This window comes from Pelecanus crispus, chromosome 6 (genome assembly GCF_030463565.1).
Source record: "Pelecanus crispus isolate bPelCri1 chromosome 6, bPelCri1.pri, whole genome shotgun sequence".
In the NCBI taxonomy this organism is placed as follows: Eukaryota; Metazoa; Chordata; class Aves; order Pelecaniformes; family Pelecanidae; genus Pelecanus; species Pelecanus crispus.
Window position 1 is genome coordinate 59,827,412 of NC_134648.1, and position 26,837 is coordinate 59,854,248.

General features: G+C 47.1%; 1 protein-coding gene across 1 annotated transcript in view; it reads right to left on the bottom strand.

Moving 5' to 3' along the window:
- Nucleotides 1-3,731: 3,731 nt before the first annotated feature.
- The window catches only part of CCDC85C (coiled-coil domain containing 85C), a 112,569-nt gene continuing 89,463 nt past the window's right edge, over nt 3,732-26,837 (bottom strand). Inside the window, exons 4-6 of the mRNA XM_075712937.1 lie at nt 12,902-12,997; nt 5,453-5,551; nt 3,732-3,821 (exon numbers count right to left, since the gene is read on the bottom strand). Coding sequence (XP_075569052.1) covers nt 3,732-3,821; nt 5,453-5,551; nt 12,902-12,997 — 285 coding nt within the window. The remainder of the gene's footprint in view (nt 3,822-5,452; nt 5,552-12,901; nt 12,998-26,837) is intronic.

Below are 26,837 nucleotides of genomic sequence, written 5' to 3' on the forward strand. Positions count from 1 at the left end.
GTGGATTTCCAGGTTTTTTGTATTAGTTCAGAATTCATAACTGTGGTACTTACTACAAGGTATTTCAGCAGTGCTCTCCCAAATCTTATCCATCAGTTTATTTAAAAAGAATGTATTTTATTTTATTCAACTAGAAGTATACACTATCACAATCAATCTCTTACTTCATTTTTACTAAAATATTTCAAATGAATGTTTTACACACATTATCAAAAAAATCTGTACTATTACTTTCCCTCCCCAAAAAAGCCAGAGTGGTTCAATAATAGGTAAAAACGCGTGCTAAGGTCTAAAGAATTTTGCTATATACACAACAGCAGGTGCTAAGTTTTCCAGTTCTTTGTAAATCATATACAGAAAATATAGCAGGGCTGTTAAGATCACAGGTTTAACAGAAATCAAACTTTAAACTGATTTCTAAAGCAGCACAAATAGACTTTCCCCACATTATGAAAAATATACAATTTTATCACTTTACAGTCATGCACTTTGAAAAAGATCAGTAGTACTCTTCACCCAGTTTCTAAAAAGATAAAAGGTCACTTCAACACTGAATTATTTTAATATCTAATATTTGGATAAAAATGTGCCATTCTCAAACAAGGTTGTGCTCAGCAGTCTTATCAAGGTGCAAAGAGCTAACTGAAGCTGGTTACACCGCAGCATTTCAGCAACTTTTATGGAAATGCCATTCACTTCAGTCACTCCAACAAAAGCCAAGGATGTGATTTTACTTTCCTTAAGCAAGCAAAGTCCATTTGTAAACAGTGGATGCTTTCTTTGCTGGAGGATTGCAGAACCCAGGGCTTCAATCTTGAGGAAATTAACTTGGACTATTGGCCCAAATATATAAATTTAATGGCCACTATTTAAAGAGATGCTCCCCTCCAACTTAATGTACAAAGCTCCTCAGGTAGTTTTCAGTGAAGACTTAGCGCATGGGTAAGTGAATTTAAATATGCATATAAAACATCTTTTTAGACAACTGAAGATTCACCACCCAAGTCATCCTGCAAAGTCATTGAGTGTCATTTCACCCCAGGAAGACACTTTACAGCTCAAATGGAGCTAAGTATGAAGAGTAGCAAGCCTAGCCCCCACCCCCTGCCCCAAATAACACCCCAACGTACAGCACTGTCACGTTCTTCTGCAAAATCGATGATGCACATCTTACATTGAAGATTTATGCTGCCCAACAGAATCTTAAAGAAGCAGGATATACCTTAAGAGTATCAAGACTGTTCAGCTGAACTACTGGCTACCCTGTAAACCGGCTCTTCAGGATTTGCAGCACTAATGGACCTCAGTTGCACCACTATCTCCCTTGCAGGTGAGATCTGCAGGTGGAACAAAACAAGCTTTTGCTTGAAGTCACTGAATAGATTTTGAGAGAGATCTGATAGCAGGGAATATATGAATGAGACTTACATAGCTGGTAAGACTAGTAATCTGATTAGTATAGCTCTTGTCGAGTGGACCCGCTAGTCAATACACTCCGAAAATAGCAAGCACGTCATCAACACAATTAACTCTCTACAAGTGCTGCCAACATTTGCATTGCTTCAGTTAAAATTCACTGATGTAAATTAACCTTGTTCCCAATATGCTTAAATTCTCTGCTTAATCCAGTGATTAGATGCCACCAAAATTAAAATGGGCTTTCAAGCAGATAGACTGAAGTAACCCTCTCTGTTCGACATTAGATGTTAAGGAAGAATGATGCCTCTGCTTTACCTCACCTTTTCTGGTACAAAAATCTCAAGGTATAAATTGTATAGGAGGAAGACAAGTAATCAATGGTGGCTAGAAACTGGAGGTCAAAACAAAAAAGCGAAGAGGAGGAAATCCGGAATCCTCTAAAGATGCCATCTTTTAGAGGAGACAGTCAGACTCTAGAATGGATTTATTTCTAGATACGCTGGATGTAAATGTTATTTGACACAGAGTTAGCTAGCTCAGCGGTCGCTGACTGAGCAGCATTAAGAAACTGCTGGTGAGTGTGTGAGTGAGAGTGCCTGTGTGTGTTCTGGGGGTGGTTCTTGGTTTTTTTTTAAATAACTGACTCGACTGTTACATTTTTATTTCTGCACTGAACACTGACGTGGTGCTGACTGGTTACTATGTATTTTGGTTGTGTTCCTTCACTGTTTTTTTACTAGTTACAGATCTTGGCTCTGACACTCCACATTCTTTACTCAGGCAGCTAGATTATTGTATACCATGGGACCAATTTCCTTTCATAACTTGCAGCATGGGCTCCTTGGTATTGTATTGGTGCTCCATGTTAATTTAATATAATACCACAAGTCAAGAACTCAACTGGTAGAACAAATTGATTTAAGAGGAGGAACCTGTCCAGCTAATTCAGCTGTCTGTAGCTGTGACTGATTATTACGGAGAATAAAAATAAAGTGATGGTGTTTGAGGTCATTAAATCTTTGAACTAATCACTAAAATAGATGCAACTTTTGAAGAGGAGGCTTTGATCTTTTCACATGCCTGTCTTTAAAATTATTTTACACCAATTATTTTAATAACCAAGCCCTGCTTCCTTAGAGTATTGGGAAAGAACACCTAATAAAATGCAGGGACAGCTGCTGTGACAACTTGGAAAAGAAGGGGGTCAAATTCTTACAACTATACAAGCAGCTACTCCACAATAGCAAAATATAAGTCCCATTGTTTTATATACAACCATTAGAAGAAGGAAAAACCCACTTGTTTTGGTTGATTAACAAAAATAAAGCTTGAATGGCAGGAAGTAGTCTCACCCAACAGCCCGTGTTTACGGAGTTTTTATTCAGCTCTGTAAGGTGTTTGGTTGCCTTACACAGGAACCGGTATAGGTGAGGGATCCAGCAAAAACATTAAAAAAACCAAACCCCAAATCTTCCTTATGTGAAAGATGAGCTGCTCTCGAAGATCCTGTGAAAGCCATAAGCACGGCTAGATGGCAGTTTCTGCTGAATTATTCTGTAGTAAAAGCTTTACAAGAAAGGTGTTGCCATATTTGTAGGGAGTACTGGTATGTGGGTAAGTGACTTCAGTTCATTCACATTACAACTGCAGAACTCTTGTGTCATTTGTTCATGAAAAATAGTTCATTAACAGCTGATACGGAGTCTCAAGCCTTTATATATGCTTGTGTGATGAGTACCACCGTACAGCGTGGTACCAGTGTTTCTAGCGCGCCACTCAATACTGTACACAGTGCCTTCTGAAAACAGTTGCACGTCATTCTTCAAAAAAAAAACCTGTTAGCAGCTCAGGAGCTTGGCAGGCAGTAAGCCAACAAATTCAAATTGCTCTTTTCTTGGAAAGTGCTTCCTGGAGCCACTAACCCAGCTATGAATCATTGACAAGCAGGTGGACCGGAGCAATACAAACTGTGACTTCTCCGCAGGTTAAAGGTTCTTCTTGTTCCTCTCGAGTTAGTTAATTCTACAAACAGACCATTACAACAAAGCAGGTTTGAACTACAATACAAATGATGCAAGTCTGGCATTAGTGGATGGTTACCCATTGAACAGTAGTTCCAGAGCACCACAGCCTGAAAATCAGGCCTTTAGCTGCCATATTTACACTATTGTTACAAAAAAAAGCCAAAAAAAAAAAAAAGGAAACCCTGAAAAAATTCAACCCCAACTCCCAAAGACCAGGCAGCCAGAAACACTGAGCTCTGCCTCTTTAGTCTTCACAGAATCACACTTCCAGGTTCCGGGACGGTGTTCCTACAAGGGACCCTTGAACTGGTTTCCCGAAAGATGTTGCCTGATGGAAGGTTTGGAGCTCGCAGCATCACCCAGCTTTCGCCAGACAACCTGTAAGAAAAAATAAAGGGGTGGGGGAGAGAAAGACAGGAATTAAAAAAACCCAAAGCCTCTGATGAGTTGCAGTATTTTCGTAATTGCAGTCTGAAAGTCAAACCCAGCCGTTTCCTACAGCCGGGCTGTAATTCTCAGCAGAGCCACTGGATGGCATCTGTGCACCAAGGGAAAAACCATTGATGCATTTTTCTAATTAGTCTCTCTTCAAATTAGAACCATTTTTGCCTGGGGTAATAGTATAAAACAAATACACTAGGTTCAGAAGTGAAGTTCAATGGTAGGTCAATCCTGCCATGCTTACAGAAATGATGTTACCATGAACAGGAAAGATAATGAAAAAGATAATGATTAAAATCATATATATACATATTTATGACGTTCTAAAAACATACATTTTATCACTCTAGGGCCGCTGGGGCAAGGGAGGCTATTTTTTTAAAAAAAATAAGAAACTGCAAAGCACTTCATAGCTGCCTTGAGTCTACATAAAATGAATATTTATAGAAAAAACAGCTGATGATACACGAACGGAAATGAGGCCATTTGGGACGATGAAGTTATGGCATTTTAACTTTCCCCCTGGATGGCTACAAGGGAATGTGACATTAAGCAGACAAAATATCCTAAAAAAGCAGGCCCTCGTTCACTCTGGTCTGGCTTTGCTTATAGGGACCCAGCAGCCAAAGCAAAGTGCCTCAGCCCTTGCCAAGGATGCTTGCAGTGATTTAGCTCCGCAAGATGCACTTGCGTTCTTTAAACCGTCTTTTTAGGGTTGAGGTGGTTTTCAGAATTTAAACGGAGGGTTAGGCTCCTCTCTGCTGCTGTGAGGCACTAATCGATGCTACTTGGGCTGACCTCCAACGTGGACTTCTAACAGAGAAGGCTCCATAAGCTTCCTCCTCCCTGCTGCGGGCACTGCTGGTACTGTCGAACAGCACATCCCCAACCGCAGGCCACACGCGGCTTGAGCCATGTTCTAGCAGAAATCCCAAACTCCTCGTTCAAAGCCGAAGTGTGGCCAAGGTGCTCGGAAGCTGGAGGCAGTGCCACAGCAGCAGACACCGCAGAGCAGAGGTATGGTACAAACGCTCACCGTACAGGACGTGGCAAGCTCACTTAACAGTGTGGTTGCCCAAGATGTTGGCAGTGCTAAAAGCACCCCACACACCATGATGCTGTTCAATGGCTTCAGACATGAATATTCTCCCTCTGAATGTTATCTTATGGTTTAGGCTCAAACCCATTCAAGCCGTGCAGCTTTAAGGATAGCAACCAGTTGCTGCTCAGCCCAAACTGAGTCTCTAAGGACACAACTGGAGTCAACTGCTAACAGGACTCTCCAAGCCAGGGACAGCACTTTGCACAACTCCCGGTTAGCTAGGCTAGCCACTCTGCTCGAAGGCAGCAGAGTGGGAAGTATCTGCCGAGCAAAGGCTGCTCCATGCAGTGAATGAGGCACTCGGGTCACTGATACCCAAAGCAGTGGTCAGCAGAGCCTCCACTCTTCCCTTCTGCCTGTGGATCTCACATCAAACAGGGCTTGTACACAGCAGACCCCTGCTCTTCTGTATTTCTCGCAAAAGACCATGAAAGAAACCCCTAGAGTTACCAAGAGGAGTTATTACATTGCACATTTCACGAACAATCGCCTTCTCCTTTTCACTCAGGTCTTCTTCATAGTTGTCTTGCATTTGCCTGTCCAAATTTTCATGGACCTCAAGGACCTACAAAAAACAATATTACGAAAGCATTACGCTCAATTAAGTGTCCCTAACAACCTCATTAACCAGTACTTAAGTTGACAGGATTCACAAAGCCTTGCGAGTCACGAGCACTGCAAAGACGAGCATGACACCCAGCTGGGTGCCTCCACCCTGTCCCTTCCCTGGTGACGGCGTGTCTCTGTCCCACCACCTGCATGGTGTGGCTGCCACCACAGTCCTGGGAGGCCACGGGACAACCGGCAGCGAGTTGCCTGCACCCACAAACACATCTCTTACAGGAAGGCTGCTGATGGCCCCACCTTCCAGGCAGCTCCCCCAAGGCACTCCCCCGGCAACTTGTGCTCCCTCCATTCCCCTCTTTTGCAGGAGAGGAGCTTCTCCACTCCTTTCTACTAACCTGAGTCATGGGGCAACTGTGGTCAGACCAGGCCAGCAGCTCTTAGGTCTAACAGGGTTTTAGCCATCAGGGAAAGAGCCAAACAGAGGTTTGTACCACTGAAAAGCAGAGTATTACCCACTGTGCAGCTTAAGTGTATGGTCTCCAATCAGCCACGAACTTTCAGATCTTAAACAGACATGGCCAATTTCACTCACCTTTTGGCTGAAAATTGTTTTTAACCCATTTAGTTTCTCAAGGGAACCTCTCGGTGGCCCATGATGACAGTGAGCAAGAGACGGGCTGTTAGCATAGAGCCCTGGGTCTCAGAGATCCCGATTTCTTTCCCAGCTCTTACCCACTCCCTCTTTGAGCTGGACGCAGCCAGGCTGTGAAGAGAATGGGAACGGGGCGGGGAAAAAAAACAGTATTGCCTCCCAGGACCCTGCGTGCTGGCTGTGGTCCTCTGAAGGCGCCGTCCCCACCGCGTGCCGAGTGCCATGGTGAATCCGAGTCACCCTCTGCTTGTGCCACAGACGCCCTCTGAAGATGGAGATAATCACTTTGACTCCCCGAGCTTTGCTTTAATCTCCGTCAGCGCCGTTTCCAGCCACAGCGCATGCCCCATAAAGGTAAGGGAATAGGCGGCCCTTGGCCGGAGCTGGCACACGTGCGCATCCCTTGCACAAACACCCACACCTAGGATCGCAGCCACGGCTACCGGGTAACGTTTCCAGGCTGCTCAATGAGTTCAGCTGGTACCAACGCTGACGAATACAGGCCATACCCACACAGCGCTGGCGCCAGGCCTGTCCAGTCCTCCACAAGCAGCTCCACTTTGCTGTCTTCCCTCTCATGCCTGGCTACCGGCAGCGGGCTCAGGTACACGCCTGCAGCACCTGCCCGCAGGAGCCTCTGGAGGAGTAAGGCATTGCCTTTCCTTTCCCTCCTGCTCATGACTACGGGGCTTTTCCCATGATATTAATGGGAGGAAAGCACTGCAAGAAATGGAGACGTGGCTGCAAAAGCATAGGAATAGCCTGAAAGGGAGAGGGGGAAGGATCTGAGACTTTCCGAGGAGGCTCTGCTCTGCGGCTCGGAGGGCATTTCCAGCAGGTGCTCCCGGATCTGGGAAGAACCAGATTTCCTTGCAGAGACAGAGATGTTACAGCTCCAGCACTGACACCCCAGACCTGACACCTCCAGTGCTCATGTTCGTGGGCCCCCTGGACGCCACTCAGCCCGGTGGCTGGGTCACACCTGGAGATTTGCCTTGGGAAGACAAGTAAATGCACTGTGAAAGTAGCTCAGGATACTGCAAAAAAATAGTGGAAACATCCTGTCCGTGACTTATTTTCTTAGATTTCAGGTTGACAATGTTTGAAAATGGAAAAAGTCTGATGTTTAACCTCTTTTTCTTTTAAATAGCACTTGGAGACATGTTCCCCAAGTGCTGATCCCCAGGCCACACATGGCTGGTAAGACGCAGCAGGTCTGTGTGGTCGCTGTGTCCCACCACGTGCTGCCCACATGGATACCAGGGTAGATTATCCCCCGGCCTGCCTCGGAACAGCAATCCTGCTGTACTCGAACTGCGTTATGAACAAAAATAGGTCATTCTCCTAGGGCCCTTAACCTACTTCTAAAATGCACCAGCTAGTTTAACCAACATAGCTGGGACCAATCTTTGCGCAAATAAGAGCTATCCACATCCTTTCTAAGAGGAGGCAAAAGGCAAGAAGGATGCAAAAAGCATGTATGTGCTGACAAAGAGAGCATCTATTTTTTGCTAAAGAGGAGGGAATTAATTATTGATCTAGCTGGACTTGCACATTGAACTTGGTCGCCTGGAGTCAGCGTGCCTCCGATGCTCGGCTGCAAAGGCAGCAGCCTGCAGGATCGCATCCCTGTGCAGAGCACCTGGGCTGCCGGGCTGGCAGGTAAGCACCAGCTGTGTCCACAGGGCAAGTGTCAAGGATAACCGTGGTTTAGATTAGTTAAAGATCACATCGGCTCCAGCTTCTGCTTCCACCAGCCATCAATCTTGCAGGCACAAGAGTCTCAGCAGACAAAAATAAACTGTTTTTCTACGACTTGTACTTAAACTAAAGCCACATTCCCTAGTCCAGGAGGTGTGAAAGGGTGGCACAGCCCATTTCTTTCAGTGGAAACGCCTTTTAATGGTGTAAACCAGGCAGAGTGGGAGCTGAAAGCTGATCAGATGGATGTTATGGTTATTTTTAATTTCTGAATGACTTGGGACTCATTTACCCTGGAAACCATCCTGCTCCCCAGGCCCACCCCATGTCTGGGTAGGCACTTTGTAAAGATGTGTTAGTATCTTGGGTATGGGAAGAAGGGATTCAGGGGACTAAAACTCAACAGCCTATCCTGGAAAGGCATGCTGGAAAAAATACACTCTGAAGAGTGAAATCACCTCCTGAAGAAAGACAGGAAGGCCTCTTAAGTGCTGACCCAGCCCCAGCCATTCTCAGATCCTGCCAGGCGCCGCCTCGGCTGTTAAGAAGGACCAGGTTAATGTTCCTCAAATTACACCGCTGGGGACTTTGGATGTGCCTTCATATAGATTGTCTATGGCTCAGCTGAAGTTCAGGGACTGTGGATCTAAGAAACTGGGGTATATCATCCCGTGATTTCTGCTACATCCCAACCCAGGAGCCTACAGAAAACAGACAAGTGTACCCCAGGCTCGAAGTGGCTCATGCCGTCCCCTCCTTTTTGCTCTTCATCAAGCTGCACTGATAGCACTTGGCTCTTTGTGGACGCACCAGCACTATGTCATCTCCCTGGGTAAAATGCCAGCTGGCAAGGGCAGCCTGCTCCGCTTGGGCATGGGGCAATTCCCCATACAGGGAAATGGAGCCGGACCCAGATAACACTGCTCTTCTTTCTGGGGATGCCATCTCCTGAAGACAACTTGCACTTCACTCTCGATGAGCACACTGGCTTGTCTGGCTCTCTCCCTGCCAATAGGTAAACTGTGAGGAACACCTCTGGTATATTTAGTTCTCCTTCGTGACTGCACTGATGTCTGTGAACAAAGCAGTGTCACCTCAAAGTCACCCGGTCCATCACATCCACCTCCCTGCTGACTTGCTGTAGTAGCTGCATGACTGTGCAATGCATATTGAAAAAACAAACCAAAAAAACCCACCAAAGAGGTGGGATGACTGCAATAGAGCTTTGGAAGGGGAGCTGAAAGTTGAGGTAAGTGTTTCTGTACCAGAAAGCACTCTGAGATTGAGGGATGCTTTCTGAAGGGTGCAAGCCTCACTGATTGTACTGATTTATAAGTCAACTGGAATGGGGCTGGAGCACTGGGGAACATGGCATCCTGCTTCAACAAGGGAACAGTCTATATGCCCTGCTAGGACTTTTCCCTAGTTTTGGCAGGGCCAAATCCTGCCCTACCTGCCATCAGTGGGAGCGACTGATCACCTGCTCGATGGCTCTGTGCACATGGGAGAGGTCCAGGCTGCTGCTGCAGGGCGAGCTGGGTTATAGGCTAAATGTCGTCCTTGTGCATTTGTCTCCTCCTCACCTCCCCACGTCTTTAGCAGGTTTGCTCAGTTCCTAAGAAAACTGCTTTGATGTTCAGCAAGATACTGAGCTGTAGCATATGTACCTTTTATTCTTGTTAGCAAAAACAGCTGTTAGGAGTGCCAACCTGTCATCTTGCTCCTTATTTAGTAGGCGCAAATAAACAAAAACTACTTCAGAAGCAAAAATAAAGAAAATCCCTAAATGTGCTCGGGGAAGAACAAACTTACATTAAACAGCAGGCAACGCTTCAGCCACATAGCTAGCATTCAGCTGCCAGAAAAAGCCAAGGAAAAAGCCCAGGGGACATGGCGTAGATGGGTGCAGACGGAGGCAATCCAGAAGCCCTGCAGATCCATGCAGAGTGCACAGCCCCTCAGTGACCTCTGCTTGGGCACAGAGCCACATCCTTGCAGCCGCGCCGCTTCTGGACAGACCTGCGTTCAAGCAGCCTGCAGGACAAGTGAAGCCAACTTCCAACTGTCCTTGCCTTTCCTCGTGGCAAGGAGCTGGCCTGCTACAGCCATAAGGACTTCTTTACACAACGAACAAGGGCTTTTTCTTAATATCTGATGTAGTATAGCCAAAGCACAAAGTCTTGTTTGTAGGCTACTCTCTTCTCCGCCTCAAGAGAAGGTCATAAGCTGTATCACCAGCAGCAAGGGTCTAAGCTGGTAGCTGCATCCAGCTCCCCACATGCAGGGCTGGCACGGGAAAAGCTGCCCAGTCCTGCAGGGTGCAAATAAGACCTACTCCATATGCTACAGCATGCCGTGGCCAAAAACGTTATCTTCAGCCCAGTTTAAGATCTGCAGCGTCTGGAGATGGACAGCCACAATTTCACTGTGCCACAAGAAGGGAGGAGGAGAGACTAAGATCATGACCAGTTCTTCAGTTTCCAGCTGTTCCTTGGAAATGGGCCACAGGATGGAAAAATAAAAACCTTCTCATCCCTTCCTGCCACACTGACCTACAGGAGAATTTTCTCCTCACTTCAAATGTGAGAATATTTTTAACCCTAAGTGTGTGAGCTGGTCACATCACGTGAGATCATTTATGCCCCACGAGATGTGACTGCTACACCACCTGCTTTCTGACCCAGCCGTGGCACTTTCCAGGGTTTTGAAGACAGACAAATGTATCCCACTGGGCAAATTATGAAACTGCAAAGGAGAATTTCTTCCACCCCTTCCTAGTGTTCAACAAAGCTCTGAAGTAGAGGATTAATAATAATAATAATAAGTGCAAACAACCAGTCATCCAACTCCCTTTGAACTCCTTTATATGCATCATTGCGCCAGACCTCCCAAACTTAATTTCCAGTTTCCAAGAATCTTCCTCATTAATTTTCCAATCCTTTCCATAAGCTTATCAAACCGCATCTTAAAACCCTTTATGTTTCTTGCCCTTACTAAGAAATTCAGTCCCATAATCCCTAAAGCAAATAAGAACCTAATTTCCCCCCAGAATGTATACATAATCAATTTCTAACTATTTGATCTTGTAACTTGAAAATGTTATCAACTGCGCTTAATATTGTCCCTCACCACCACCTCACCAAATGCAATGAAGAGCAGGAGCAGAAAGGTACGAACCCCACAGTTTGGGAAGAAAAAGTCAACAGCAGTAGTCTGGACTGCATGAGGGCTTGGATGATTAAATGCAAGCGAAACTGGATTAGTACAAAGTGTCAGAAAAACAAAGGTATCACACGAGCCTGCAATGTTCTGCAAGGCATCAGTTTAGCAGATCCATATGCATGTATATACAGGAGAAATGTCACCCACAAGCGCAAGGCAGCATAGTACAGGATGGAGCACGACAACTTTCTGATAGCACAGAACCATTCACAACAAACAAAGAAGAAACTTGTCTGGAAAACACAGGAAAAATATACGTAGGCAAGTCAACTGTCACTTGTGTGGTCAGGGCTCCTTTGGGAACCAGTAAAAACTGTACCGACAGTATTTTTTAATCCTTGACGGTTCTGGACACCCTTCTCTTAAGATCCAAGAAGAGTTACATAATCTGGGTGTATAAAGTCTCAAGTAAGCTGAAAAATCAAGATTTTCAGTTTTAAGGATCTTTTATAATTTAAATTCAAATTTGATCCAAATCAAACCAAACTTGTCTTTCCTTTCATAATTCCTCACACACCACAAATGCATAGAAGATGAAGTACTTGAGAAATAGTGACACTCAATATCCTCCCAGGATCTTGCAGCTGCCCAGTGGAACCAATATCCTTGCCATCTGCGCTACTGCTTCTCCTGACACTGGCTGGTTTTATCAACCTGCCACATCTGTCCTGGAGCCAAGAAACCCTGGACAGGCACAAGAAAGTAAGCTGGAAACACTAACAACTAGAAAATTTAGGGAACTTGTAGATCAAAGCAACAAGCAACATGTGACATTTATTTAGCTGTCAGATGTGGAAAGGTACAAAGCAAAGAGCTTTGTAAGCACCAATCTCCAGGTCTAGGACAGCCTAAAAGCTAGTGCTGATGCCACTGCTGGACCTTTTTTCCAGCTATGACCGTGGGGATCTGAGCTCCAAAGTAGCCATCCAGGAATCCTCCTTTGCTTGGATGAACGTTTTTTAACCCTGTACAAAATTTTTCAGCTTCAGCAAACCCAAATCTATAAATCAGTGTATTCCAGCCAGAGCCTAATTTAGTTAGAGACTTTCCAGCCACCCCTATGGCATCTTGGAAAGGATTTGTGCTTGTGTGTCCCTTAGATACTTAGAAGTAACTTGCTTAACTAGTCAAACATGTACCACCAGGGTACTGCATTTTTCCTGCTAATGGATGGTCACTAGGACTTGAGAACTGCTGTGAAATCACAGAGCAAGTTTTCCCCTTTAACTCAGCTAGCAGTGTCCCATGGTTTTTATTGCCAATGGTCCTGACTTTCATCCCCACTGATGATGCACATATCTACATGGTTATGATGCCACGGTTTGCTGTGTATTTACATAAAATCAAGTCTTTCCCCTTTGAAGACTGCTGCAGGATTTTCAATACCAAAATATATGTAGGAACTGCAGTTTTTGTGTCCCTTCTAAAAACAGCATTTCGGTCACTGCTGTCACCCCAGAGACCCAGTTTATGCAGGACTGATGAACAGAAAGGGTAGCCAAAACCTTCAGCAGCAGCAGCTTTTGTTGGAGGTTTCCCACCCAAAAAAAAAGTCACGCATGATCTTGCTTAACTCTGCAACTATTTGAAACAATGATTATTCATCACAATACAGGTGCTGGTTACCGATAATCTGCCTGAGTACTAACTTTCTATTTCTAGTTGTTGCGTTTCTACAAGAAGAGCAAACGTCCATTTCTGCCACTTTGGTGTTTGCTGCAACGCACTGCACCGTACTGCACTGTGCTGCACAGCCGTGTGCGGCACCCTTACCTTCATAGCATGCACAACAGCCTCTGGTTTCTGACCAACAGGGACATATCCTGCTGCAGGAGAAGATGCAAGATCAGATGTCATGCGAGCTGGTCCCTGTTGAAATTAGAGAAGATACGCTTTAATTCCCTTTGGGCGATTTAAGCAAGGAGGAAGGAAATATTCAGAAAATTTGAGCACTAGCTTCTCTCAAATTCAACCCCCTTCAGCCACCTGCAAAGACAAAAGACACCACTACCCCTTCCTCGCAAGTCACTTGATTTAACGCCATTTAAGTCTGCCATCACTCAGTTTAGATGTACTTAGGCAGGAGATCACCCTGGTTTAAAACTAAATTGATTCAAGAAACATTTTTTGCTCACTTAGGATAACTTGTACAAGGACAAGATCAAACGGTTCTCATCCTTCTAGCCAAGGGAGCAATGCAAACAAGATGATTTTCCAGCATAAAGCGGTCGTTTCTAAGAAGCTGCATTCATGAAAGAAACAGTTGGCATAACTTCATTGCTTTTCTGGCAACATTTTCACATAGACATCAAGTACCAATCTTCAGCTACAGAGAAAATTGTGAAGGCAACCTTAAAACAAGCAGATGTCCAAACCTAATGTTGGCTGGGTTTGTTTCCAAAATGCTGGCCAGTTCTCCTGCATGAAGGATCCCATTGGGAAAGATGCCGAAATTACACTTTACAAAAGATTTCTACTGTCCAAACAGCCTTCTAAGCACTTTTCATAGGGCTTTCCTTTTTTAAAGGCATCCGACTTGGATTATGAGAGACACAATATCTTTATTCAGTGAGATGCACCCTGCCTGTCCCTAATATTTGTGCATTGCTTTGTTGCAATGGGAGAAATCAACAATGAAACCATTCACCAAACTTCACATCCTTTAGGAGACACAAAGAATGATCATACTGGGGGCCTCTGAAAGCAAATTAGGATGGCAGAGCGGCATGCAGCACCATCACAGGAATGCTTTCACATACAACACAAGGCACTCCATTCTCATCTTTTCCACGTTTAAAAACACAGCATGTTTTATGCTTCATCTCATTGCTTTGCCTTCTACGTCAAGGCCGGCAAGCTAGTTGTGCCAGAAAGGAGGACCAATGGAGGGGTACTTTGCCACCTCTCATTCTTCCTAATATTTTAAGTTGTGGGAGCCTTTTTACTAATAAAAGTGTTCATGTGCATACATTAAAGAAAAAGATGGGCCAATCTATTAGGCTACAGAAAAAAACAACATGAAAGGCATGGAGCCTTGCATGCCTAGGGCACTGATCTGTGCTTAACCCATGCCATGACCAACAGCCATTTACCCATAATAGCGACCTTCATGAACTGAGTTGCTGGTGATACAAAAACTTCCTTCTGAGAGGCAGGCATCGCAGAAAAAGGAAAATTAGACTTAATAACTCCACAATAATTCTCCAAGGAGATTTAACAGACTGCCAAAGCACAGGGACCAAGAGACACTCACAGGCTGGGCATGGTTCTGGACCTGCTGGCAGAGGGTTACAGCTTGCTGGAACTGTGGCCAACTGGGGACATGCCCTCAGGCACCCTGTCCATAACTCCACACAGAAGAGGCAGAAGCTGGGGAGGGAGCACCAGGGACTGGGTCCAGCCAGTCTACAGCTGCGACTTAAGACCGCAAAATGGGTTACAAGTTTCTCACAGGGCTGGTAAATGCAACAGAGTCCTTCCAGAATCAGTCTCCCACAGAGGTCAAAGACACCGATACATGCATAATTCCTCTGGCTTCAGCATGAAAGCTGCCTTCTTTCCATAAATGACCAAGATCATGACAACTGAAAGCAGAATATTCAGGAGTTTGTGGCCATGAACCATACTTGATATGGATCTTCCCCCACAGTCCTCTTTTGAAGCAACACAGGAAATACCAAGCAAAGGTCTAACATCCAGTATTTCTTCTAAGTTGAGGGTAATCTGACAAAGTAAAAGGAATTCTGCTGGATCCTGCTGCTGACCCCGTTTTAAATAAAGTTTTCTGACCAAACGGGAGTAGATCACGAGGTCTCCTGTATGACAGGCAGCAGCAGCTTCTCACAGAACTGAAGTCACTAATGAGCTACAAAGCATTTCCACAATCATAATCACTCTCAAAATTATTACAGAATACAAATGAAACCAGAATGATTAGAGGGAAATGTTTTCTAAAGAGCTTGATCATACTTAACCAATCACCATACTGACACAATAAAAGTAATCTTGCAAGCATGGTGATGCACCAGATACATCACATCACAGAAAAACACTCAAAGGGTCACCTTCCTTCTCGGACGAGTGGCTGAAATTCGGCAAGGGCAGTCAACTGAGCTCCGCCTGAACACAGGTAGAGAATTTGACTCAAGAAGAGAAAAATAATGTTAAAGAATGAGGGATGCAACAAAAGAGGTAGACCCAAAACTTGCTATCGGAGTCTCAGTAACAGATGACTTCATTTCTAAAACAGGCTGATCCTTAATCCTTACCTTGGAAGCCAAAACCCCCAGACAACTGAAACAGATGTCCGAATTGCTGAGCGCAATCGTCAGCAATGGCAAGTGCACCAAATGACCACGCCGCAGGCCCGCTATGCCCCAAGCCACAGAGACCTCCCCACCATGGGAGACTGTTACTACAAAAGGCCAAACATGCACATGAAGAAAAGTGGGGGAGCAAGCAAGGATCTCACCAAGATCCCCGTTCTTTGCAGCTGTAGGATGCAACAAGTAAAAATACCCGCCCTGCTAAAAGGGTGGCTTAATATTTATCATTACACTTACTGCTTTTTGTGTAGTTGCACCCTTAGAAAAGGCTCTTCCCAGACACACACACAGTCAGAGTTTTATAAAGGGGGGTAGGTGCTTCATTCCCACTGATTTCAGTGTGGTTCACAAAAAAAAAAGCTTCAGCCAAACTCCTCAGCTTCCTGCACAGAGTTATACATAAAGGAGGCCAGAAAAGAGGGGACTGTAGTCAGCAAGGAAAGAAATGACAATATATCCAGCAGGATGCATGACCAGCCTTTGGAGGATGGAGGAGAGGAAAATGGGCAGAGTTCACCAATAGTGTTAGCTGAAGGGGAGGAAATGGAAGGAATTGGAGATAAGGTCAAGGTTGCTGGACTGGAAAACTGCCAACAGTGGGAGAGAAGGGAGGGAATGGGAAGAAAGAGGAGGATGTGCATTTTACCCAGCAGGAAACCAGTTGAGATGAAATGGAGGGGAGGGGGAACCAGAGATGGGAGACTGGGAGAAGGGCAGGAGGGCAGGAGGGAGGGGGAAATCTCAGGAAGTCAGCATTAAGGTAGTAGCTGAAATCACACAGATGGAGGAGATTCCTCATGCCTAAAATAGATGCATTTGGAAACTGTGGGTAAGAATTACCACAGCTGCACCCCAGCACTCTAACTCGGCTACTCTGAGGACCTCCATCACTGCAGAAACCCGTGCCCTTCCCCCTCCCTATAGCTGACATTTTCACAGCCATGGGAACACGACTGACTCAGCACCCTGACGGACAATAATAGCAAGGTTAATCTGGTTACATCCTAAGCAGCAGAAATTGTCCATATAGGCAAAAAGGAATACAGTGTGTTTTGGGGCATGCATCACTCTCAATTCCCTCTCCCTGTCTGGTTCTGTCAAACACGCACTCTCTGTATTAGACGGACATCTGGCTTTTCCACTTGCTAGGTTTTCATAGCATTTGGTAGCTCAGAGATGGTTCACTCTTCATCCTCAGACATGTGGCTGAGGTGTCACATAATTATATAAATGAATGGTGCTACAAGACAGCTCAGAAGTCACCAGAAAGGATGTCATTTTATTTATAATAAAGCTGTTGAGAAATATCACCTTGATCGTTTCTCTAGTTTACTTCTGCTGAGGCTGAATCTCAGCAGAATGAGAAGCTGAGTCATTTCAAAATGCAAAGTTTCTTATTCTCTTGGTCCCAACTAGCTTTGGAGTTGCTCCAGGCTTACAGCAGCAGAGACGAGACTGGAAGTTAGCTTGTTTAACTCATCGCTTATACAAGGAATTTGTAATTCAAAAAGAAAACAACTGTACATCTATGTTGTGGTGTCAAATGGTCACCTGGGTAGCAATGCATCACACACCGCTTTCTGTTTCGTCCACAGCCACCGTTACGCCGCCAAAAGAAAGAGCTGCCCAGCAGTGAGATTACCAGCTTAATTAAGAGTGGGAGGCTCTAAGTTACATACCTGATGCATTGGAGTTCCCAAGTGCTTGGAGGAAGCACCTTATCTTCCCTACGCACAGGGTTTGTTGAGCATTGCAGCTCTGAGACCCAGAGACCCTTCTCCAAGATAGGGCTTTAAGAAGCAAAAGTCCCAGGGAATCAAAGGCTGTGGAGTTGTGTGTGACCCATCTGATGCTTCCTAGGCAAGTTGGTGCTTTTGCTGCTCTGCAAACCACTGTGGCAGTGCAGAGCATTTGAGACTGCTGTAGCATGGGTCTCCAATGAGTACAGCCCTGGAAAGAACAGCCCTGTCTGCTGCCAGGACAGCTCTGGGACTGCAGTGTTCCCGAGAGGCTCCTGGTGAGGCTTTTTTGCATCCCTCATGGGACGCGAGTGCCAAGTACCCATGGACCCAGCCCTCTCCCAGTGGGGAAACCATGACAAGAGCTATTCCTCTGCCACCTCTGTGTAGACAGCAGTACTGAAGCACCACTGAACACATGTCCCTTTCAGCCCTCGCCTGCTCCTCCATTTCAAGCTGGATCAGCACTGGATATTTGCTGGTGCCTGTGATGGGACCAAAGCACTTCTCAGAGCTCTCCATTCCCACATAACATCAGCCCCCTCCCCATCCTGCCAGCCCCACATCATGCATGCCCAAACCACAAATCCACCAGAGAAGCCCAATTCTGTTTGAGACCCTCCCAGAAACCTCTCACTGGAGCCTGCAGGGCTTGTGGTTCCATCTCCAAGTCTGTAAGGAGATTCACAGTCCAGCTGTATCGTTAATAGACTAAGAAAAAAAGAGAGGAACGAAGGAGAGTATCTCACGCCAGAGCATCCTTGAAGCAATATGCTAGGCACAGGGGATAAATCCCCCAGTTCTCTATTGCTAAGAATGACGCTTAACCCTGTGACAGCCTCAAATCCAAAGCAAAAAGCAAACCAAATCAGACTAGCCCCATTTACTGCCCCAGCCCAGAACCCAAAAACAATCAGCAAAGCAACAGCACTGATGTGAGAAAGAAAATATGAAGACCACAAGTACTGCCAATGATCCTTTTTAATCCGACACCAAAAAATGAAGAGCAGAGGCTTTAACTTGCAGCTGCTAGAGAACATCTGCCGCTCTGTATCATGCCACGATGGCATTGCCACTGTCTGACCAAGGTGCCTAATGAGTCCTTGCTGGCTCTATCTGGTTGCATGGGGTGTGGTCCAGCACAGGTGCTGACAAGCATCACCGTTGATTACTCCATTCCTATGTGTTTGGAGGAAGAAAATGAATAGGACTCTCTGTAATCAGGCACGCTGGGTACTCCTGATAATGACACACCTCCACAGAGGCAAAATAAAGCTTAAAATATGAACAATTCTAACAACAGTGGGAATGCTTTGGAACCCAAGAAGAAAAGAGCCTAACTGGGGATGACAGGTGTCTGCTCTTTTAGAGGTTCTGGGTTGGAAATCTCAAAAAGGAACAAAGAAATTGTGATAAACAATTTGTCCTTGATTCCTCCAGGGATCTGAAAAGACATGAGACCTTGGTCCTGCCATCAGTTTTCAATCTCTTTCTGCTCAATTATATTCTGTCTTTTAATGACATCCTACCTCAGCTCCAAGAAAGCTATTCCTGATCTGCAGAAAGACTGCAAAAGACTAAGCTTCAAAACCCAGAGGAGAACGTCATGATGATTTTACTTCACCTAACAGTCACAGCCCAGGCACTGAGGATGCTTCAGACCAACGTGGAGAGTGCAAGCAAGCGTTAATGCTGCTGAACCTCACATCTTCTCCTTGCCTTCTATTAGTTTTTGTCTATCATTTCAAAAAACAAGCAGAAATTTAGGATTCAAACCCAATTAAATAAACCACACTTTTCTAATGGCGTACCTCAGACAACATTAAAGCTAAATGGAGTCATATCAGACACTGTGAAGTTTTTATTGCCGAGACAGAACAAGGAAAATTACATTATAGGCAGGCACCGCCAGAAAACTCACAATAAAATTCCCAGGCATGTCTATTTATCTCTCAGTGGTTTTGTTTGCAGCCTGCTTACCCAGGTTTGAATTATACTTGGGCCCTTCCTTAGCACCACTCACCATCCAGGTGTTTCACATAAATAAAGGCGCTGACAATGCTCTGTCAAGTAGAAACTTAAGGGACAAGCAGGAGGCAGTAACATGCCCACAGCCACGTGGAAAGTGGGTGGCAGAGCCGGGCAGTAACATGGAAAGGTGCCCTGTCTGACTGCAAACCCCAGCCCTGCTGTGCTGGCAGAACGGGGGGCCCGGCGTGTTTTGGTTTTGTGAATGTGCCTGTGGCTACAAAGTTTAGAAAGTGCCTGGAGCAGCTCCAGCCAGAGACAGCACTAGGGGGCAGATGGGGAAAACCAGTAGCAAAAACAAGGACCAAGAGCACGGGACCACTCTGGCATGGGAAAAGGATCCCCAGACCCTTGCAGGGAATGCACCGAAGCCCCAAAACATGGTGTCCTCATCAGAAACGTAGCACAGGCAGCACCGAGGGCAAGCACCAGGCTCACACATACAGTCAGTCCATTCAGAAAGAGAAATCTCTCTTCACACAGAGATGAGCGTCATCCCTGGGAGGTCACACAAAAAAAAAAAAAAAAAAAAAAAGCCCCATTAGCACCAGCCTGAGAAATTCCCTGGGACCCACAAAAGCAGACTAGACCCCCTTATCATTCTGCAGCCCAGGCCACGTTTCCCATCCTCCACTGCCTTGCAGCTGCAGCAGGGTTAGTGGCTGAAACAAAGCAATGATGCCGCGCAGCACTGAAGCATGACATTACTCTGGGCTGACATTTCACCCTCCCTTCCTTTGAAGCCCCTTCCTGCCCTGCTGCATATTCTCATGCCCGTGGCAGCTCTGCCATTGCCACCACGCGTGCAGCTCCTGCAGGGGTCTGGCTCCTCTCACGGCCCCGCAGGGACAAGGCTGGCTACCTGAAGGCACGCTGGCAGCAGCCCCAGGGCTCCTCGCTGGCTGCAAGAAGGAGATTGCCCAGGTGGCCAAGAAGGCCAACAGCATCCTGGCTTGTATCAGGAATAGTGTGGCCAGCAGGAGCAGGGAGGTGATTGTCCCCCTGTACTCGGCACTGGTGAGGCCGCACCTGGAATACTGTGTCCAGTTTTGGGCCCCTCACTACAGGAAAGACATTGAGGTGCTGGAGCGTGTTCAGAGAAGGGCAACAAAGCTGGTGAAGGGTCTGGAGCACAGGTCTTATGAGGAGCGGCTGAGGGAACTGGGGTTGTTCAGTCTGGAGAAGAGGAGGCTGGGGGGAGACCTTATCGCTCTCTACAACTCTCTACAACAAAGGAGGTTGTAGTGAGGTGGGTGTTGGTCTCTTCTCCCAAGTAGTTAGAGATAGGACGAGAGGAAATGGGCTTAAGCTGCGCCAGGGGAGGTTTAGATTGGATATTAGGAAAAATTTCTTTACGGAAAGGGTGGTCAAGAATTGGAACAGGCTGCCCAGAGAGGTGGTGGAGTCACCATCCCTGGAAGTGTTCAAAAAACGGGTAGATGTGGCACTTGGGGACCTGGTTTAGTCTAGTCTACCCTTGATTGGCTTAGAGTAGACTTGGTAGTGTAGGTTAATGGTTGGACTGGATGATCTTAAAGGTCTTTTCCAACCTAAATGATTCTATGATTCTATGATTTCCTGGAGGCATGAAGAAGCGACCGGTGCCGGCTCCTCTGCAAACCACGCTGTGCAAAGCACAGCCTTTTTGCCACCCTGCTGCCGGTGATGCCAGACCTCTCATGCCTGAGCGTGGGACACCCTCGCCAGAGCCAGGGAGCACCCAGGTCCTTTATGTGTCCAGCCTGCCTGGCAGATTATCCAAAGCGACGATGACACTTGGTTATTGTTATTCCGTGCCTACTGTGCAGAAAGCCTGCCAGCATCCAGCTCAAAACAAACCACCGGCTCCCCCCTTGTGCACTTAAATGGCTGCACAGCCCTATGTTCCCAAAGTCACAGCGGGCTGCCTCGCAGCTGCGAGTGCTTGACGCCCTGCCACCAGGCACAGGAGAAGGAACACGTGGGAGATCCCGCAGACAGACACAGGCTCCCCAGCACAACACGGGTCCCGGCCACCGTGCAGGAGCCATCGCTACCCCGTATTAGCATCTTCCCTATCAAATCAAGGGACTTTATTGCAGATGCTAATCTCCTTTGGCATTACTTAATTTGCTGCGTTTCATCATAGAGAGCAGCTGGTCATGTAAACATTCAAATCCATGAATTAACCGCTGGGTCCACACAGGAGCCAGGCAGAGCCCGTCTGTATGGTTCAGCCACCACCTCCTGCACCTTCACGGCCTCCACTGCATTCACAGATATCTACTTAAGTAACAAAAAGGGCTTACACAGCCCTTTTGATTATTAAACAATTTAACTGTTTCATTGCTTTCTGAGCATAAACATCAAGGACACCTGACAAAAGAATAGTTCTTCTCCCCAGCAGGCGTGGTGCAGCACTGGCTGTACGGGCTGTGCTGGGGCATCAAAGGAAAGGGAGGATTTCAGGGATTGCCCCAGACAGAATAAACAGTGTCAGGACATCGTTTGCAACTGGATCTCATCTACAAACAGGAAGGGTGTCTTTTCTCAGCACCGCACTAATGACAGATCGCAGTTCCAGCCCTCGGTGAGCCAGCTTCCTCCGGCAGCGGAAGGGGAGAGGAGAGCCGTCGCTGTTCAGGTTGGTAACAGCGCTGCAGCGCTGGAACGGGTGCACGCTGTCAAAAAGCCCCACCAACAGCTTCAGCTGCCCCCTTGGACTGTGAAATTATTACCAAAATGACATATTCAGAGCAGTTTCAGCCCATAACTACCTGATACAAGCAAACAAGAAGTCATCTGACTGCTACGGACACAGCAAGCCCATGCTGTGTCCGCGGACAAAGTGCACTAACTCTGACTGACTCACAGGGGCACTGTCAGCGTAAGTATTTTGAGAGATGCTAGTTCTTTTCATAAAGGAACACCAACACCAAGCACGTTTGATTTCAGAAGGAAACAGTGGGTATTTTTAAGACTTTCCTGATTTTGAAGCAAATCTGATTAGGCAATGGCCCAGGTGAAAGCCTCTGGGTAGGTGGAGGATGCACACAGACGCAGAAGGATACCTGTGCACATCTGTATTCCCCCTCCAGGTCTCCATTTCAGCCTGGCTGCCCTGGCTGTTGCTGGCAAATCATAGAATCATAGAATCGCTTAGGTTGGAAAAGACCCTTAAGATCATCCAGTCCAACCATTAACCTAACACTACCAAGTCCACACTAAACCAATTAAGGGTAGACTAGGCTAAACCATGTCCCAGGACTAAACCACGTCCCAAAATGGCGAAGCAGCCTCCTCCCAGGCCTGGAGCAGAGCAAGGGTCTGCCGTGCCCCTGTATCCCCCCGACCCATTGCCAGCCCCACACAAATGCATGTGACAAGTGAGCATGAGAACCTACAGCAGATCCTCAAGGCAGATTAATTTTTCTCGCATCCTGCGGTTACCTGTAAGGACAGATTATGGATACAGCCTGTCAGTGCCTCTCTTGCTTGTCAAATCCCCAAACTTTGTCACTGCCAAACTTTGTGCTGGTTGGCTGCCGTGGGGAAAAAAGCCACCCGCTGCTCAGAGCCGCCGCAATAACTGCTGATGAAGGACAGCTGCCTTCAAAAATGGATCAGCTTGTTCTCAGCTGCTGGTAACACACTCTGAAGCTTCACAATAGTGCTCCCCGGGCTGCAAATCCCGACAAACCTTTCATTTCACTTTCTCTTCCGCAGCCACTGTTGCCACAGCAGCAAAACGGCTGCCTTGAATTTCTCTCTTTGTCTGCTCAATAGCATCCTGGTGGTATCGGTGCTGCCGGCGGGAAGGAGCTGCCTTCTGCCACGCTCCTCGACTGTTGTTTCCCCCTGCCTAAAAAGGGACCCTGGCTGTCTCCACTGCTGGGGGAAGGCAAGAGACAGGCCTGGGGTTGTCCTCCGACACACGCCAGCAGTGCTCAACTCAACTCACAGCTGTGGGGATGGGGCGCAGGGATGGGAGAAGGTGGGGGACCATCGGGCACTGCACGGGATGGGCTTGGTGGAGCGAGAGAAGGGGCCAAAGGCATTTTGAGAGGCCGCGACACGATGCTGAAGCTGCAAAGAGCAGTCCTGGGCATGCCAGAAGCACTGGGCAGCGCAGGGATCCCCGCGCCTGGGGGCTTGGTGCAGCACAGCGAGGGGCTGGGGGCTCCGCGCTGGCGGTGGCAGGGTCGCTGTGCTGTGCAGGGACACCTTGGCACCACGCTCAGGTCCCCGGTGCTCTGGTGACTCTGCAGGGGCATCAATGCCCAGAGGGCTCCCCTTGCTCTTCTGGGTGCTCCTCCTGGGCACCACAATGGGAACAGTGGTCTCTGGCCATTTCAAACTTGATTTTAAAAGTCATGTTGCCTTTAAGAAGCCAAACCAGTTCTCCTCCCTGAGAGGAACAGATTTACTCCCACGCAGGCTGAGGAAGGGACTAGCAGACTTGCTCTGGGTCTCCCAGTGAGACCCGAGACCAGGCTTGGGCCACAGCCACGGCTCCCTGCCTACGCCAGGCTGGCGCAGGGGCCAGCTTGGTCCTTCCTCTGCAGGGAGCCGAGGGAGAGATACCAAGTCACCTTCTTGCTTTTCTTCTGCCTTAGCCCTTGTATCAAAGAGGACAGAGACCACCATCTTTCCAGCCAGAAGGAAGAGACAGGACTGTCACTGGGGCTGGTGTTTAGCCGCTACGTGCCCTTGTATCGCCTCCCCTCGCCACCACTCTCGCAGGCTCAGAAGACAGCCAGCGTGTCAGCCAAGGACTCTCTTATCATCCCTTCCCACTCCATGTAACGGCTTCTCTTTACACCTACAGACCACAAACATTTGGGTTTGTTTTTATAATAGCGTTCATGCCATCTGGCAAAATGAAATACGCTTCCCTCAAGTATCTCTACAAGGCAGAGCTACAAAACGCAGCTGGTTGTGATAGCGTGGTGGGAATCAAGGGAAGAAGCTGAAGAAGCCGAAGAAGCTGCGGCTGGGCAGCCAGAGCCATCTCCCAGGCTTTGCATCCTGCACGAAACAGGCACTGGAGAAAAATGCAATGAGAGGCAGTGCTGGGAAGCCAGGGTCTCGGTGGTCCTCTCAGCCAAGTGCTCTCCGCTACATAACCACACTTATCCTGCTTCTCTGCGTTTTCCTATGGACCTCACTGTTTCTGGAGTAGATTTAGGGAGGAAAATGGAATTATCTCTTCTCAGCCCGGACTGTAGTCTAAAACAGACTCCTGAGAGATGCAGCTTTGAATACCCTAATGGAAATCTCACTTTTTCCTGCACCTGGCTGGGACACCATTGGGAGCTCCTGCTGCTCAGCAAGGGGTCACACAGAAAACTACTGCAGTACAAACTCAGTACAAAAACTTAAGGAAGGGAAAGGTGATTTTTTTTTAACCTAAAACTGATTTCTGTAACATGTCACTCACACCCACACACCTACAAACTCACACTCACGCAGTCACCAAAAGGTAGATGTCCATGTGGCGTGGTCAGGGTCATTGTGTGCGACAGAGGACAAGGGACACCCACTAGCATGTCCTAAGGACAGTTCTGGCATCCCTCCTCATTGACAGCAAAGAACCGGGTTTTGGACACATTTTTCACATGCTTTAGGAGTCAATGGTTATTACAGGCTGATCTTTATCTCAGCATCTTGCTTACTCACCCCTCATAAACCTTAAGAAAGCTGCTGCCTGTTGTCTCCTTTCCCTCATTTTGGGCACCTTATCTAAGCCTTCCTCTTGGGACCACAGGAAGCACAATGGCACATCATGGTGTAACCTTGCTTCCGTTATCAGGGAACAGGTCTTCTAGTGATGGGCCATCTGTGCTGCAGCCTTATCACAGCACAGACCTCCTGGTCCTGACGCAAACCACACATCCTGCAGTGTTTACCCATTTGTTTGCTGTCAGTTGTGTCTTTGGTCATCAACACAGGCCATCCCTGCATCCCTTGCTCTAGCATTCCTGCTGGTGTTTTCACACACACTTTTCCATTCGCATTCCATCCACACCAAGCTTAATATTTCCATTACAAACCTCTACAGTTACTTCCACCAAAGGCAGGATTCCTATTATAGCTCACATGAATGCTGCTAGTAAATTTTAAGTCTAAGCCAGCCAGGCTAGCTCCAACTGCTAGTAACAGACTGGTTCACATTTAATGGTGTTTTATGCCGATGTGGATAAATGGTTCCTCCAGACAGCTGGCTTATGAGCTTCTCAAGGTGAAGGTACCTCCGACCACAGGAACGTGAGCAGCCCTCAGGCCACCTTCCCATGGCTGGGCACTGAGACGTGCCCGGGGCACAGCTGCAGGGCAGCGGGCAGGAACGTGAAGGTCTGCAGGGACCGTGTGTCCCCGTGGGCAGCTAGAGTACCCAAGAAGAGGTCAAAGGGAGCAGAAAAGAGACAGAGATGCAAGCTCTGGGCCATGCCTCAGCCACTGCATTCATCCTTGGCTGTGCTACAGGGGCCCTCAAATGCTCCAGAAGTCATCAGCTGAGATTCCACCCCTTAGAAAATGAATTGCTGAAACTTGACTATTAGTAACAAAGTAAGAGCCTTACCACTGTGCATGGGGAATTTCCTTTTCCACCATACGTTCTCCCCATGTCAGAAACATAACTCAGCAATCATTAGACATGACCAAAGGTAAAGCACTGTGTAGGGTGGCTTTATGGAGAGCGAGAGGCCTGAGAGCTGACACCAAGTGTGGACAATTCTACCTCCCAGTCTTCACTCATAATTCAATTAATGCTGGAGAAAGCCCGTGAGAGAAAAAAGTGAACTCTCCAGCAATGCTATACTGCTCCAAAAATTAAACGCTGCCTTTTAGTGTCCACCCCTGGAGGATCCTGGAGCACTTAGTGCTCTTTAGCTTGGTGATAAAGAACTGCCTGAAAACCATGCTATGGGAAGGGTAATTTCCCACCCAATTCCTTCAAGGGAAATATTGAGACATGGAGAGGTGAAAAGAAGGCACATATGTTTGCAGGAGAAGGGTCCCTCCACGGTGGCAGGCACGGCTCCCAGTCCTGATTCACAGCACTGTGCTGACAGGACTCCTCCTCCCCCTGCAATGGCAATTACCCAAAACCACCATTATTCTCCCAAAACTCTCAGTGTTACTGAAATGTAATTTCCACCTCACTAACCAGAGGTGAGACCATATGACCGGGCAATCCAGACTCCTTGGACAATGCCAACAAACAAAATTGAAGGTCGGTAACTCCCACCTGGTACTGCTAAACTCCAGAAAAGCTCTGAGCTGGAAGAGTTTCCAAGACAGACTGAGCATCACCTTCTCTGTGCACTCCAGCTGCACATCTGAGACTCCCCAATGTTACTTGTCCAACAGATTCCTCTGGTAAATCAGAGGGCTGCTAATCCAAGTGCAATAACTCATCCCAAGTGCTGCCGCATCCACATGGAGAAGCCAGGAAGGGAACGCATGCAGTGCAGGTAAGACATGAACGCAACATGGGTGAAAAAATCTGTTCTAGCTACCATGGAGAACCAAAGTACTGAAGACATAAGCAACAGCCCAGGCTAGAAAATGCAAGCACAAGGATGCTTTGGGATCATTTCCATTGCTGACACCCAGACACCAGGCTGGCCACTG